Source organism: Penaeus chinensis, chromosome 21 (genome assembly GCF_019202785.1).
Source record: "Penaeus chinensis breed Huanghai No. 1 chromosome 21, ASM1920278v2, whole genome shotgun sequence".
NCBI classification, from domain to species: domain Eukaryota; kingdom Metazoa; phylum Arthropoda; class Malacostraca; order Decapoda; family Penaeidae; genus Penaeus; species Penaeus chinensis.
Genome location: NC_061839.1, coordinates 2697729 through 2712728, shown reverse-complemented (window position 1 = coordinate 2712728; position 15000 = coordinate 2697729). Strand labels below are relative to the sequence as shown.

At 37.5% G+C, this 15000-nt stretch overlaps 1 protein-coding gene across 1 annotated transcript in view; it reads right to left on the bottom strand.

Moving 5' to 3' along the window:
• LOC125036301 overlaps nt 1-6858 on the bottom strand; it is a 52122-nt gene extending 45264 nt beyond the window's left edge. The window contains exons 1-4 of the mRNA XM_047628772.1: nt 6762-6858; nt 6397-6450; nt 5465-5568; nt 4971-5174 (exon numbers count right to left, since the gene is read on the bottom strand). Of these exons, the coding sequence (XP_047484728.1) occupies nt 4971-5174; nt 5465-5568; nt 6397-6450; nt 6762-6858 (459 nt within the window). The remainder of the gene's footprint in view (nt 1-4970; nt 5175-5464; nt 5569-6396; nt 6451-6761) is intronic.
• Nucleotides 6859-15000: the final 8142 nt, after the last annotated feature.

The following is a 15000-nucleotide window of genomic DNA, read 5'->3' as shown; positions in this document are numbered from 1 at the left end:
TGTTCACGGTAACGATAACAACCTAGTGTTTCTCTCACGGTCAAAATAACTCTCATGCTTCCGCAGCCAACTACAACCCTAATATATCATTCTCAGCCAAGTTATTTTCATTCCTCCGCGCGTTAAATCTATTACATTACTTTATCTGACTGCGAATTGTGTAAGAAAAAATTATACGAAATTTATGGTTCGAGTCACCATTATAACCTGATCTGATGTGGCCACGCCTCCTTGCCTATCCTAAGCACCGCCCACAAAAACGCGATTCGTGGCATGGAAACACAAACAAACAAACAAAATAAACGGAAATATGTAAATATTTTTTTTCTTTTCGAGAGCCTACAACGGAAACCTTTTTTTTTTTTTCTTTATTGATACTCATCCTACCAGAAGGGTTTAGAATGCTTTTCACAACTGCCACTTTGTTATCTCCATATTCTTATCAATTTCCTAATAATTGTAGTTTAATGTATGTAACAGATGAACACATTTTGTTGAGTTCAGTCATTTGATATCAATGCAGATCTATGTATTCTGATAATATGAAAAATAATGATAATATGAAAAATGTAACATCGTTATTTTTCTCTCTATAATAACTAAGGGTCGAAGTGATACACAGGTACCATTACTCTCCAGTGCCTGATGAGGAGTTCCGTTCGACTCGAAACGGTGCTACAGTTCTCTTTTCATCGTGGTCGTGTCTGAGTGTCGGTTTCCCCAGTTTAATCATCAAAATTGCATCACATTGGTGAAATCTACACTCACGTAAAATCTATACTCAAAAAATCTCAAATCTCTCTCTTTCTCTCTCTCTCTCTCTCCTTCTCCTTCTCCTTCTCCCTCTCCCTCTCCCTCTCCCTCTCCCTCTCCTTCTCCTTCTCCTTCTCCCTCTCCCTCTCCCTCTCCCTCTCCTCTCCTTCTCCCTCTCCTTCTCCCTCTCCCTCTCCCTCTCCCTCTCCTTCTCCCTCTCCCTCTCCTTCTCCCTCTCCCTCTCCTTCTCCTTTCCCTCTCCTTCTCCTTTTCCCTCTCCCTCTCCCTCTCCCTCTCCTCTCCCTCTCCCTCTCCTTCTCCCTCTCCCTCTCCTTCTCCCTCTCCCTCTCCTTCTCCCTCTCCCTCTCCTTCTCCCTCTCCCTCTCCTTCTCCCTCTCCCTCTCCTTCTCCCTCTCCCTCTCCTTCTCCCTCTCCCTCTCCTTCTCCCTCTCCCTCTCCTTCTCCCTCTCCCTCTCCTTCTCCCTCTCCCTCTCCTTTCCCTCTCCCTCTCCCTCTCCTTCTCCCTCTCCCTCTCCTTCTCCCTCTCCCTCTCCTTCTCCCTCTCCCTCTCCCTCTCTCTCTAGGTGCTCAGGTTATTCAAATTACCTACTGTTTACGGATAAATTTATTCATGCGTTTTTTTGAACTCTTATATGTCACCTACATAAAACATCACACGCGTTCAGAGAAAAGAGAAAATATTTTAAAAATAATTTCATTTTCGTTCATTTTCACTGGTGTATGACGTCATGACCACAGCAAAGTCTCGAGGAAGGGAAATAATCAATTCAGAGAGAGAGAGAGAGAGGGAGGGAGGGAGAGAGGGAGAGAGAGAGAGAGAGAGAGAGAGAGAGAGAGAGAGAGAGAGAGAGAGAGAGAGAGAGAGAGAGAGAGAGGGGAGAGAGAGAGAGAGAGAGGGAGAGAGAGAGAGAGAGAGAAGAGAGGAGAGAGAGAGAGAGAGAGAGAGGAGAGAGAGAGAGAGAGAGAGAGAGAGAGAGAGAGAGGGAGGAGGGGAGAGAGAGAGAGAGAGAGAGAGAGAGAGAGAGAGAGAGAGAGAGAGAGAGAGAGAGAGAGAGAGAGAGAGAGGAGGGGAGAGAGAGAGAGAGAGAGAGAGAGAGAGGAGGAGGAGAGAGAGAGAGAGAGAGAGAGAGAGAGAGAGAGAGAGAGAGAGAGAGAGAGAGGGAGGGAGGGAGAGAGAGAGAGAGAGAGAGAGAGAGAGAGAGAGAGAGAGAGAGAGGGAGAGGAGAGAGAGAGGGAGAGAGAGAGAGAGAGAGGAGAGAGAAGAGGAGAGAGAGAGGGGAAGGAGAGAGAGATGAGAGAGGGGGAGAAGGGAGAGAGGGAGGGGAGAGAGGAAAAGGAGAGAGAGAGAGAGGAGGGGGAGGGATGAGAGAGGGGGAGGAGAGGGAGAGAGAGAAGAGGGAGAGAGAGAGGAGGATGAGAGAGAAAAGGGCGAGAGAGAGAGAGAGAGAGAGAGGGGGGGGGAGAGGGAGAGGAGGAGGGGAGGAGAGAGAGAGAAAAAGAGGAGAGAGAGAGAGAGGGAGGAGGGGAGAGAGAGAGAGAGGAGAGAGAGGGGAGGAGGAGGAGGAGGAGGAGGAGGGAGGGTGAGAGAGAGGAGGGAAATGGAGAGAGAGAGAGAGAGGGAGAGAGGAGAGAGAGAGAGAGAGAGAGGAGGAGGAGAGATGACAGAAGAGAGAGAGAGAGAGAGGAGAGAGAGAGAGAGATGAGAGAGGGGGAGAGAAGAGAGGAGAGAGAAGGAGGAGAGAGAGGGGGATGGAGAGAGAGAGGAGAGATGGAGAGAGAGGAGAGAGAGGAGGAGAGAGAGAGAGGGAGAGAGGGGAGAGAGAGAGATTAGAGAGGAGAGGAGGAGAGATGAAAAAGAAAAAGAAAGGAGGAGGGGGGAGAGAGGAGGAGAGAGGAGAGAGAGAGGGGGAGAGGGAGAGGGGGAGGGGAGGGGTGTTGTGTTGTTTGTTGTGTGTTGTGGGTGTGTGTGTGTGTGTTGTGTGTGTGTGTTTGTGTGTGTGTGCTTGTTCGTTTGTTTGTGTGTGCTTATTTGTTTGTGTGTGTGCTTGTTTGTCTGTGTGTGTGTTCTCGTTTGTGTGTGTGTGTTTGTTTGTATGTGTGCTTGCGTGTGTGTATGAGTTCGCGTCTGTACCTGCCGTCTATCTACCTTTCTGCCTACTTACCTACCTACCTGAATGCCTGCCTCCCTGCCTGTTGTGCCGGGCCCTGCTGCTGCCTGCCTGCCTGCCTGCTCTGCTGCCTGCCCCCCCTCTCCTTTCCCTCCTTTTGCATTCCATTCGCAACATAAGCGTCAACTTCATTATATAATAACTTTCACACACATAAAATGACTATAATACTTATTTCAAGGCGTCAACGGACAAAAATATCGATCCAACCAACAAAATACAACGGATAAGTTCTATAAATTCCATAATAACAATGAGAACTGATATATTAGACACATACGCATGCTCATCCCTAGGAAATACTTTCTCGTAACCATGGCGACCAGACGAATGTCCTTTTGTGGCTACTAACAATGGCGAGAAGAAGAAATGTGCAGTCTCGGTTCTTATCATGCAGGATATTTAGTAGTTAACACAAGGGCAGTGTTGGAGGTGGTGGAGAGGGGGGGGGGGGGAAGGGCGAAGGGGAAAGGAAGGGGAAAAAGAAAAGGAGAAGGGGATTGGGAAGGGAAAGGGGAAGGGAAGGGGAAGAGGAAGGAGAGGGGGATTGAGAGGGAAAGGGGAAAAATAAAAGGAGATTAGGAAGGGAAAGGGGTAGAGGAAAACGAGGGAGAGAAGACTAGGAAGGGGAAAGGGAAGGTAAGGGGAAAAAGAAGGGGAAAGGGAAGGTTTAGGGTAAGGGGAAATTGGACGGGGAGGGTTCGTACCCTACTACCCCTCCCTGTCCAATTTCCCCTTACTCTAACACCCTAAATGGGCCCTAATGTATAATGTCGGATTTTTTTTCTTTAGTGCGTTTGGAAATTCAGAAACTACACCTCTTAGGGCTTATGCTAAATTGTGTATACGTGTGTGTGTATGCGTACACTGGCTAAAAAAAAAAAAAAAAAAGTACCTTTACTCTTTTTGACTTAACAATAGGATAAGACGACGAAAACTGTTGCAAAAAGTGCTGCCCGTGTGTTAACTGATATTGGTATCCCTGAGACGGGCGTCATTTGCGAGAGGGGGGAGGGAAGGGGAGGCCCCTAGAATAACTCATTTGCCTACATTTTTGTTCACTTCGCTGGGCTACATTTTAAAACTTTTGGGTTTTGAAATGTATAATGTCTGTCTGCAGAGGGCAGTCACTCCTTTGCCGTAATTGCTTGGGCAACGACGGAATGACGATTGCGGGTATGACCTTGGAGGAAGTCTCTGTCCATGGCTGCCCAAACATCATCAGTGAGACTGGGATTTGGCGATTTGGGTGGATGGGGCACAGCGTGATCTCGGGGCGTTGATGAAATCATGACTTCACGACACTGCTCGTGTGGATGGGGTTGTTATCCTGGACGAAGTAAAATGGCTCCAGCTCGGGAAACACCATGACTTTCACAGATGGTAGAAACATCTCGTCCACATAGGCATACCCTATAAACCTGCCAGGCCCGATTTCCGTCAACTCCTCGACATCGCTGCTGTGCATCCATTCACACTGCCCAGCGATTTCTGAAAGTCTGCATGTTGTTGCCAGCAGAACAAATGGTGTTCGCATCCTTTGTACTATTTATGGATTGTTAAAGAAACAAAATTGATGAAAATAAATAACGAAGAATAAAATGACTCACGGTAAGGGGACGTGGCACTAACTACCGGCCACGCCCCCTTCTCAAATCCAGTTCGGTGTAAGGGGTGTAGAGTTTCAAATGGCTTTCATTAGCTCATGGTGTCCTATTTGTCTTCCATATAGCACATTGAATTATAGTTTTGAATGACATTTACTTTATCTACAAATTGTCTTTGAAGTCTCCATTGCTAATATTGGTATGATACGAGGCCCTTGACATATCACCTACGAAACACTATTCGAACACATTATGAAGCTACATCTGTTTCGAGCTTTGAAAACAACAAATATCAACATTTCCGAATCAACTCCTAGCGATCGTTTCGGTTTCATCTACTCCCGAGTAAAGATACACCACAGACACACCTCAAACCAGACCTACTCTCACATACTCTTGGTAACAATATTCTCGCTCATACCTTGTTGTTGAAATTGACGAGGATGGAGGATATTGGCTGAAGGATATAAACGAAGGGGACGGCGTTGGAATCCCTTTTGTACCAGGTGTCGATGAGGATGGTGTCCACGCCCATGTTTATAAGGGCCTCGCGTAGCATGAGGAGTTCAGAGCCTAGGATCACGGTTGGAATGGGTCTGTAGCCGTACTTTTGCCCGCCGAAGAACTGGGAGGCAATAATAATAATAGTAATAATAATTGTAATAATGATAATAATAACAATAATAATGATGATAACAAGAATCATAATAATGATATAAATAATAGTAAAAGTAGTAATAATAAAAATTATAATAATAATAATGATAACAAAAACAACAATAATTATAAAAATAACAACAGTAATAATAACAATACTGTTAGAATAATAACAATAGTAACAATAATAGCATTAATAACGGTGATAGCAACAACAGACAATCAATAATAATAATAATAAATCTAATTCACACTCACCACGAAATTCGGTCCCATGGAGAGTCTCTGGCAGTTGTCAATCTCCCTCATGCAGAGTTCTGTAGTCATGTGATCGTCTGTTGCCTCGTCTCTCACGCCCCATTCTATCTTTCACCTTGATCGAAAGGGGTTTATGTTTGCTGTTTTTTTTAGGGGTTGTTTTGGGGGGGGGGGGGGGTTATGTAGGGGAGTGAGGAGTGGTGGGTCTGTGGGTGGGGGTAAGGGGTAAGGGGTGTGTGGGTGGGTGTGTATAAGGGAGGGTGACTGAGTGAGTGAATGAGTGGGTTTGGAAGTTGGTTGGTTAGAGAGTATGATGAGATAAAGTGGACACTGACGCGATAGGATGGAGAAAAGAAAAAAAAAGGGAAAGAGAAAAGGAGGGGGAGGAGAAAAAATAGGAAAGGGAAAATGGGGAAAAAGAGAGGGGGAAAGGGAGGGGTGGGGGGGAGAGAGAGAGAGAGAGAGGGGGAAAAAAAGGGGAGGGAAAAAGGGGAGAAAGGGGAGGGGGAAGGGGGGAAGAGGGGTGAAAGAAAAGGGAGGGGGAGGAGAAGAGGGGGGAGAGAGAGGAAGGAGGGGGGAGGGGAGAGAGAGAAGGGAGAGGAGGGGGGGGGAGGAGAGAGAGGAGGGGAGAGGAGGGAGAAAAGAGAGAGAGAAGAAAAGGGGGAGAGTTTTAGAGAGAGAGAGAGAGAGGAGGAGGAGGGAGAAAAGGGAGAAGGGAGGGAGAGAGAGAGAGAGAGAGGAGAGAGGGGGGAAAAAGGGGAGAGGGGGGGGGGGGGAAGAGGAGGAGAGAGGGGGGAAGAGAGAGAGGAGGGGAGATTTAGGAGAGAGAGAGGGGAGAGGGAGAGGGAGGAGGGGGGGAGAGAGAAGAGAGAGAAGAGAAGGAGAGAGAGGAGAGAGGGAGAGGAGGGAGAGAGAGAGGGGCCGGGCCTCACGGGAAAACTCGAGCCCATTTTTTTCTTGAAAAAACCCCTTGAGTCTTGGAAAACCTCAGCCATGAGTGTTATTTCCCTTCAACAGTTGGAAGTGTGAAAAAAATAAAAATTAAAAAATTCCACATTTACAAAACGAACATCCCTGATACTATATGAAGAGTATTACACATATGCTTCCCTGCACACACACACACACACACACACACACACACACCACCACACACACACCCACCACCACAAACACAACCACCACACCCCCAACAAAAAACACACACACACACCCCCACAACCCCCAACACACACACACACCCCACACACCACACACCACAACAACATCAACTTTACCCATAAATCCCCTTCATTACTGTGAATGTAGGGGGGAAAAATAGACACCCTTCGAGCTGAGGAGGCAAGGTGTTTTCCCCCGGGGGCGAAGATCTTGTCCACCGTGCGGTCGTCCATTGTTATTTACTGTGATGTGGAACGTTTTATATTAGTTGAAATTGGGTGTTAAATTCATTATATATTCTCTTTTTTTTAGGTTGTAGGTGGATGGTAGTGGACAGAAATTTTAAATTATAAATCCATTTAATGGTATTAGGCTAATAGGTGAATCAGGCCCCTAGAACTACACCGCCCGCAAACAGCTGCCAGAATGGGAAGCTTTTAATGACTGATTTGTTGTTTTTTTGATGTAGGGGTTTCTTATTTTTTAAATTTTATTTTTTCATTTTATTATTTTTATTATTATTATTATTTATTTTTTATTATTATATTATATGTTATTTATTTTATTTTTTTTTAAATTTTTATTATTTTATTATTAATTATCCCTTATATTTTTATTATATTTATTTTTTCATTATTTTATCTCCATTATTATATTATTATCATTATATTATTATTTTATTATTATTATTAATTTATTATTTCATTTTATTATTATATTATTATTAATTATATTTATTTTTATTTTTTTATTAATATTATTTTTCATTATTTTATTGTTGTTATTTTATTTTATTTTATTTTTATCATTACGTTTTTTATTATTTATTACATATTATTATCACATCATTATTTTATTAAAATTTTTTAATATATATCATTAATATATTCCCTTTTATATAATCAATTTAACAATTTATTACATTTTTTATTTTATTTTATATCTCTTATAATTTTTTCTTTTTTTTTTTTTTATTTTATTATTATAATTTTTTGGGTTTTTATTTAATATATACAATATTACCCTTATTTTATCTTTAATATTATTTTAATTTTTTGTTGTTTTTTTTATCTTATTTTTTAATTATTATAATTATTATATTATTATATTTTTTCATATTATTATTATTATTATCATTTTTTTATTATTATGCTATTATTATTATAATTTTATATTATCAATTTTTAAAATTTTATTATTATTTTATTATCTTATAAATTTTTATAATTATTATTATTTTTTTATTATATAGTGGGGTTTTTTTTTTTTTTTTTTTTTTTATTATAATCTTTTTATTTTTTTACCAATTTTTTTCAATATTTTTTCATTATTTAAACATTTTTACATTCATATAAATTTTTTATTAACTTTCTTATATAAATTTTATATAATATAAATAATATTATTTTTATTTATTTGTGCGTTTGTATCAATATACTTAGATTTAACCATAATCGCTGTTGTTATTAGTTTAAACACTTATTACCATTCCTTTAACAATATTTGTCGAATTCTTTCTCTCTCATACCTAACCTCTCCCTCTCCCCCCCCCCCCCCCCCCCCCCCCTCTGCTCACCCCTTTTATTACGTCAAACTTCAGTCGATTAATCCTTTCGTACCTGACCTTGAATACGTGTGGCCGCGATTCATCCCTTCCTCTGCTTATTTTCTCTTTTTATTCTTATTTTATGCTCTTTTTAAATACAATGATATGAAAAGACTTTTTGTTATTGATGAGGAAGTAGTTTCGTTTAGTCATGTGCATTATGGTGTAAGTGAGAATCGGAAACAAGTGAGTTTACAAATGCGTGTTTGGGCGTCGTATTCTCGTGGGATATTTTTTTTTTTTTTCTTCAATAGATGGCGTTGTGTTGAAAGACGAGAATTAACCATATTGACCAAACATACCAATTACCCCATCTTGGAAAATTGAAGTCTTCAATTTTCGTGACGATTTATACGACTTCCCTTGATCGTTTTATTGTTATTATCATTATTATTATTTCTATTATCATTATCATCATTATTATTATTATTATTATTATCATTATTATTATCATTATCATTATTATCAAAACTATTATCATTATTATTATTATTATTATTATTATTATTATCATTATTATTATCATCATCATTATTATTATAATTATTATTATTATCATTATTATTATTATTATCATCATCATTATCATTAACTTCGTGTATTTTGGAAAATAACATTATTCTGCATATTTTCCCCCCATCCTTTTTTAAGAACTGGGAAGTAACCTTAGATATCGATATGGCATGTCTTTCCCTCCGCAACCTCTCGTGTTTGTGAGGCGGATGTGATAAGGGCGGGATAGCTGTTTTGAAAGACTCTTGCTTTTGTGGAAGGTCCTCGTGCTGACATACGATTCGTATATCATGATAATTTAATATGTATTGTGTGTGTGTGTGTGTTTGTGTGTGTGTTTGTTTGTGTGTGTGTGTGTGTGTGTGTGTGTGTGTGTGTGCGTGTGTGTGTGTGTGTGTGTGTGTGAACTAATTTTGTTATTATTATGAAGAGGTGGATTTCTGATACATATATTGTTTGTCTTTTTCTAGTTGTGCATCATTATAATTAAATAAAATGTATTTCCTAGGATGTCTGTGAATATGCGTCTTTTAGTTTGTTTTCTAATTTCGAACTAATTTCTAAAGCCGCCAATTTCCCTTAAAATGTTATCTCAGTCCCAAGAAACAAACCACAATAATAACGATAATAATGATGATGATAATGATGATGCTAAGAAGCATGATTATAATAATATTGATGATAATAATGATGATAATAATAATAGTAATAATAATAATAATAATGATAACAACAACAATAATCACCATCATCATCATCATAATAATAATAATAATAATAATAATTATAATAATAACAATAACAATAAAAATAATGAGGATTATGTTACTAATAATGATAATGATACTGATAATGATAACAATAATAATAATAATAATAATAACAAGAATGATAATGAAAACGGTAATAATAATAATAATAATAATAACAAGAATGATAATGAAAACGGTAATAATAATAATAATAATAATAGAAATGGTTATAAGAGTAATATCTATAATACTAATTATGACAAATGATAGTAATGATACTGACGATAATGGTAATTGTTTTGCGGGTACTATATTTCCATATTATCTCGTATTTCTTTATTTTCCTCTTTTGTTACACATATTGCTACTACCTTGTTGATTTGATAATCATTATTACCTATTTCTATTTTGAGCAATTTAGATTTTTTTTTTCTAATGAGTTTATGGTAAGCTTCATTTGAGCAACCATGATCTATCGTTGAAAATCTATGAACCGCCATAGATTAACACACATCTCGGATACAGGAGTCGAAAGTAGCAGTCCACACAGTAAGTAATGTATTTACTTTCCTTTTTTATTTACTTTATTATGAGCTGAGTTATTATAAGTATTTCAGCAATAATAGACATTTGCCAGCAGGTTCAAATATCTCGCTCACCAGTTTCGACTCCTGTATCCGAACAATTGCCCCCACGTACCCATAATAGTCGAAACTGAGGAGTGGCGAATTTGAAACTGTTGATGACTGTACATAATTAAAATGACGACTGAGCTTGTGATCGAAATGAAAACAATCTTTCGCATTGCTAAAGCTGTTTTATAGTTCTTTCTTTCTTTCTTTCTTTTTTACCTGTTCTCTCCTTTTTTCTTTTTCTTATGATAATTTTATTTTTTTGATGTCTTGTTTATGTACACTGTTTCGCGTCTGATGTTCGTGCGATCCATTGTTATTGATACTGCATTTCCATTCGTGTTCTGTTCCCGTATTACCAGTGATGGTGAGGAAGATGAGGTAGAGATAGATACATACATACATATAGACATACATACATACATACATACATACATACATACATACATACATACATACATACATACATAGAGACATACATACAGATAGACAGACAGACTGACAGACAGACTGACAGACAGACAGACAGACAGACAGACAGACAGACAGACAGAGACAAACAGACAGACACAGTTAAATAGATACATACATACATAGAGAGAGAGAGAGAGAGAGAGTCAGAGAGAGAGAGAAAGAGACAGAAACTGAGACAAAGAGAGATAGAGACATAGAATGACAGACAGAAAGGCAGAGATAGATAATACGTTAGCATTTCTATATTTTCTCCTTTATATAACGAAGCAAGGGAGAAATTATCATGATGGTATTAGTAAAACCCCAACAATGACCACTGTTTAACAAAACACAAACACAAAGATTATACTATAATGGCAGCAGCAATATTAATCCTTCTTTGAAACTATATAACAACATAATCTTTGAACTGAAAGCATGCAAGCTTGCAGGATGCTCCAACAAGAATGTATACAAAAAAATAATAATAATAAAAAAAAAGAACTAAACTATTTTTTCCTTAATTTTTTTTGTCTTTCTTTCTATCTTTCTTTCTTTCAAGTCGTGTGTCTTCTGCCCGCGTGCCAAGGTTGCATGTGACTGTATCTGTCCGCAACACGTGAGGCAGAATACGTCATGCAATGGTGCCTGACCGCGGGACCTTGAATCAGGTCGCTCTGTCTGCCAAGCGAGGAGAGGAGAGGAGGGGAGGAGGGGGGGAGGGGTTACGTAACTGCTTGCTTGACTGTTGCTGATGCGTTTTCTGTGTTCTTGGGTCGTTAAGGAAAGAGATCTCTGTGTTTTATATTCATTTTTCGTCATTATACACAGAGTGAGTTTATTAAGTTATCAGTGGTACGTATCGTTTAAGTGGAATTCCTGTTTTTTTTTTTTTTTTTTTTTTTTTTTTTATCTTCGACACTTGGGTTCGATGTGGGCTTTAATTTAAGAGGGTAACACTGACTTACATATGAATTGTGAAAGGGAATTAAATCTTGACTAAGAACTGGATAAAATGTTTTCAATACGTTAAGATTAACTAAAAGTTGAATTCTCCAGTGTCAGTCACAGACGGTGTTTGCGAATCTGTAAGCTGTATCTATCTACAAGGTACATTTATCGATCTATCTATGTCTGTGTATTTATCTGTTTATCTATCTATACATATGTTTATTTATCTGTTTATCTATATATACATATATGTTTATTTATCTATTTATCTATATCTATCTGTTTATTTATCTATCTATTTATCCACCTATCTGTCTATCTCTCCATCTCTAAATGCCTCGTGCCCAGCATTTAAATAAAGCTAGGCTGATAGACTGAAATACGCTATTTTATTATCATATTTCCCCCGAAAATACACACACAGAATTACGCCTAAATCATAGATACTTCAACAGCCCAAGCAAATAAAAATGCCTGGAAAGGGGGAGAAAAGAGAGAGAGAGAGAGAGAGAGAGAGAGAGAGAGAGAGAGAGAGAATGAATGAGAACGAAAGAAAGAAACTAAGAACCTAATCGCTTGACGTCAAGCATCGACAAATTACACAATTATTTTCCTCTAACGAAGTATATGAAAAAAACACACACACACCAAAATGCATATATAACCTTGGGATCGACCTCATAATTCATCCCCCTCAGAGCATGGATATTTTCCCAAATACTTGACCCCGTGGATGGAAGGCCAAATCACGCAAAAAACGGACCAGAAATATTCTACTTGATATCGGAGAGCCATTTCTGAATCTTTGAGGTCACCGAGATGACGTTCCCGTAAACATGATTGCGAGAAAATGAAACTTTTTTATGGTAAATGTTGAAATGAATCTTTAAATGTAGATGCTAAATGTTGAAATGAATCTTTAAATGTAAATGGTAAATGTTGAAATAAACGATTTTATCCGGACGATTAATGTTGAAATGAATTGTTAGATGTGGATGGTAAATGTTAATTTTTTTTAAATGCGGATGGCAAATGTTAAAATAAATGACTATATGTAGACGGATAATGTTGAAATGAATTGCTAGATATGGATAGTGAATGTTAAAATAAATGGCTATATTTAGATGGTAAATGTTAAAATTAATTGTTAAATGTAGATGGTAAATATTGAAATGAATGGCAATATGTGGATGATAAATATTGAAATTAATTGTTAAATGTAAATAACTGATCTGAATGAATTGCAAAATGTTAATGGTAAAGAGTCAAACAGATTGGCAAATGTAAAAGGTAAATATTGAAATAAGTTGCCAGTTCTGTAATGTTGGAATAAACTGCTTAGTAATCACTAGTGCCCAATAACCGGAAGGAAGTAAATAGAAAGAAATATCTACTAAAGCATCTGGGAAGAAGACGGAGAGAAACACAATGTGAAAATGAAAACCGGTATTTATAACTGACATTATGACCCCGCTAACTTCATTAATAACTAAGAGGATCTAAATACAGAATTGATGACTGTTGTAAGGTTATACAATGGTTATATACCTTAGGCAATGACCAGAACTGATGAGGCCACAACCTATATAAAGTTTTTTTTTTTTTTTAATTACAACAGATGTTCTCTCAAAAAAAAGTATCTCCAGTCAACGCATAAAAATGAAAATAAGTCTCTTAATTGCTACTCGGATTCAGTTTCACTTAAGTTGATTACCGTAAAATTACAACAATGTAAATACCCAAACAAATTTTAAAAACTTTTACGAGGCCTTAACTTCTGTGATGTACCTTAAGCCTACGTCTGACAGGGTTAGTAACCTGAGAGTGAAATGTGGCGTGCGATATCAAGAGTGCTGGCGCATCGTCGGTTGTAAACGTTTAACGATATATGAAATAATACTGGTTCAAATTCAGACTCAAGGGGTTCATGATCTTCAGAACATAAAAACACACACTCAAATGTGCATGTATGTATGTATGTATGTATGTATGTATGTGTATATATATATATATATATAGAGTGTGTGTGTGTGTGTGTGTGTGTGTGTGTGTGTGTGTGTGTGTGTGCGTGCGTGCGTGCGTGCGTGCGTGCGTGCGTGCGTGCGTGCGTGGGTGCGTGCGTGCATGTGTATATATACATATATACAGTGTATGTGTTTGTGTGTATATATGTATATATTTATATATATACAGACAGACGCATAGATAGATAGACAGCTAGATGAATAGATAGATAGATATACCAATCAGCACTTAAATCCGGAATCGGTCATATCATACCTTAAAGCAAATTTACGAATTTAGAAAACGCCAAATCCCGAGCTCGTGTGAATGACTAATGCACAAATGCACAACAGACTGGAATGCTTGGCAAATCTACTTTCTAGCCTGTAACTTTGAATTTAAACTTGTCATTTGCCAATTTATGTGGAAGCTCTTGAGTTTAGTGCGAAGAAGTTTAGAAAATATGTCAGCTGCGAATATATTTTTATTTATCTTTTGTTTTTCTCTCTCTCTTCCAATCTATTTGCTTCCTTATTTATTGCCATTGTTCTTCTTATTCTTGCATTCTACTTCTTGCCCTACGATTTATCCCTAATTTTATTGGTATTCTTTTCATATTATTTTTATTATATCTTCTTCGTTTACCACTTCCAACTTCCTAATTCATTGTAAGTCCCTTTATTTCTTTTTCTCTTTTATTCCTTCTTCCTTCTTCCATTCCTTACTTCTGTTTCAATGCTCTTTCTATTCCAATGAGATTTTTAAATGAAGAATCGTTGACTTCTTTTTTTTTCTCTTTGTCGATTCCTTATAAGGACTCTTCGATCGTCTATTTAGAAACAAAAGAAACGCAAACAAAATGCAGTCTAATGGAATTTTCCCTTTATCTAAGTTTTTTTTTTTTTTCTCCTCTTTAATAAAGATAAAAAAACAATTATTCTCACAAAAGGTAAAACCTAAATAGAAAAGAAAAATGTATTTCGTTCATATCAAATACATATTTTATACCTCTCTTTACTGGCAGTATATTGTAAAACCAAGACTCAACTTTATTATTTTTAAAAAAAGTCTGTGAAAATTATAGTGATATTTGAAGATCAATATTTTAGACTTACGCCTTTTTTCGATATTAAAACATCTAAATCTTTGTCTATTTTCTCAAACCGCTCACGTATGTTCTTTATCCAAATTAGGTAATTTTGCTGTTTATCTCTTTATTCATTTCTTCATTTACTGATTTATTCATTCTCTTTCCTTCCCTTTTTATTAAAACATCTAAATCTTTGTCTATTTTCTCAAACCGCTCACGTATGTTCTTTATCCAAATTAGGTAATTTTGCTGTTTATCTCTTTATTCATTTCTTCATTTACTGATTTATTCATTCTCTTTCCTTCCCTTTTCATTTACTGATTTATTCATTCTCTTTCCTTCCCTTTTTATTGACGTTATTCTTTTTCCTTCCG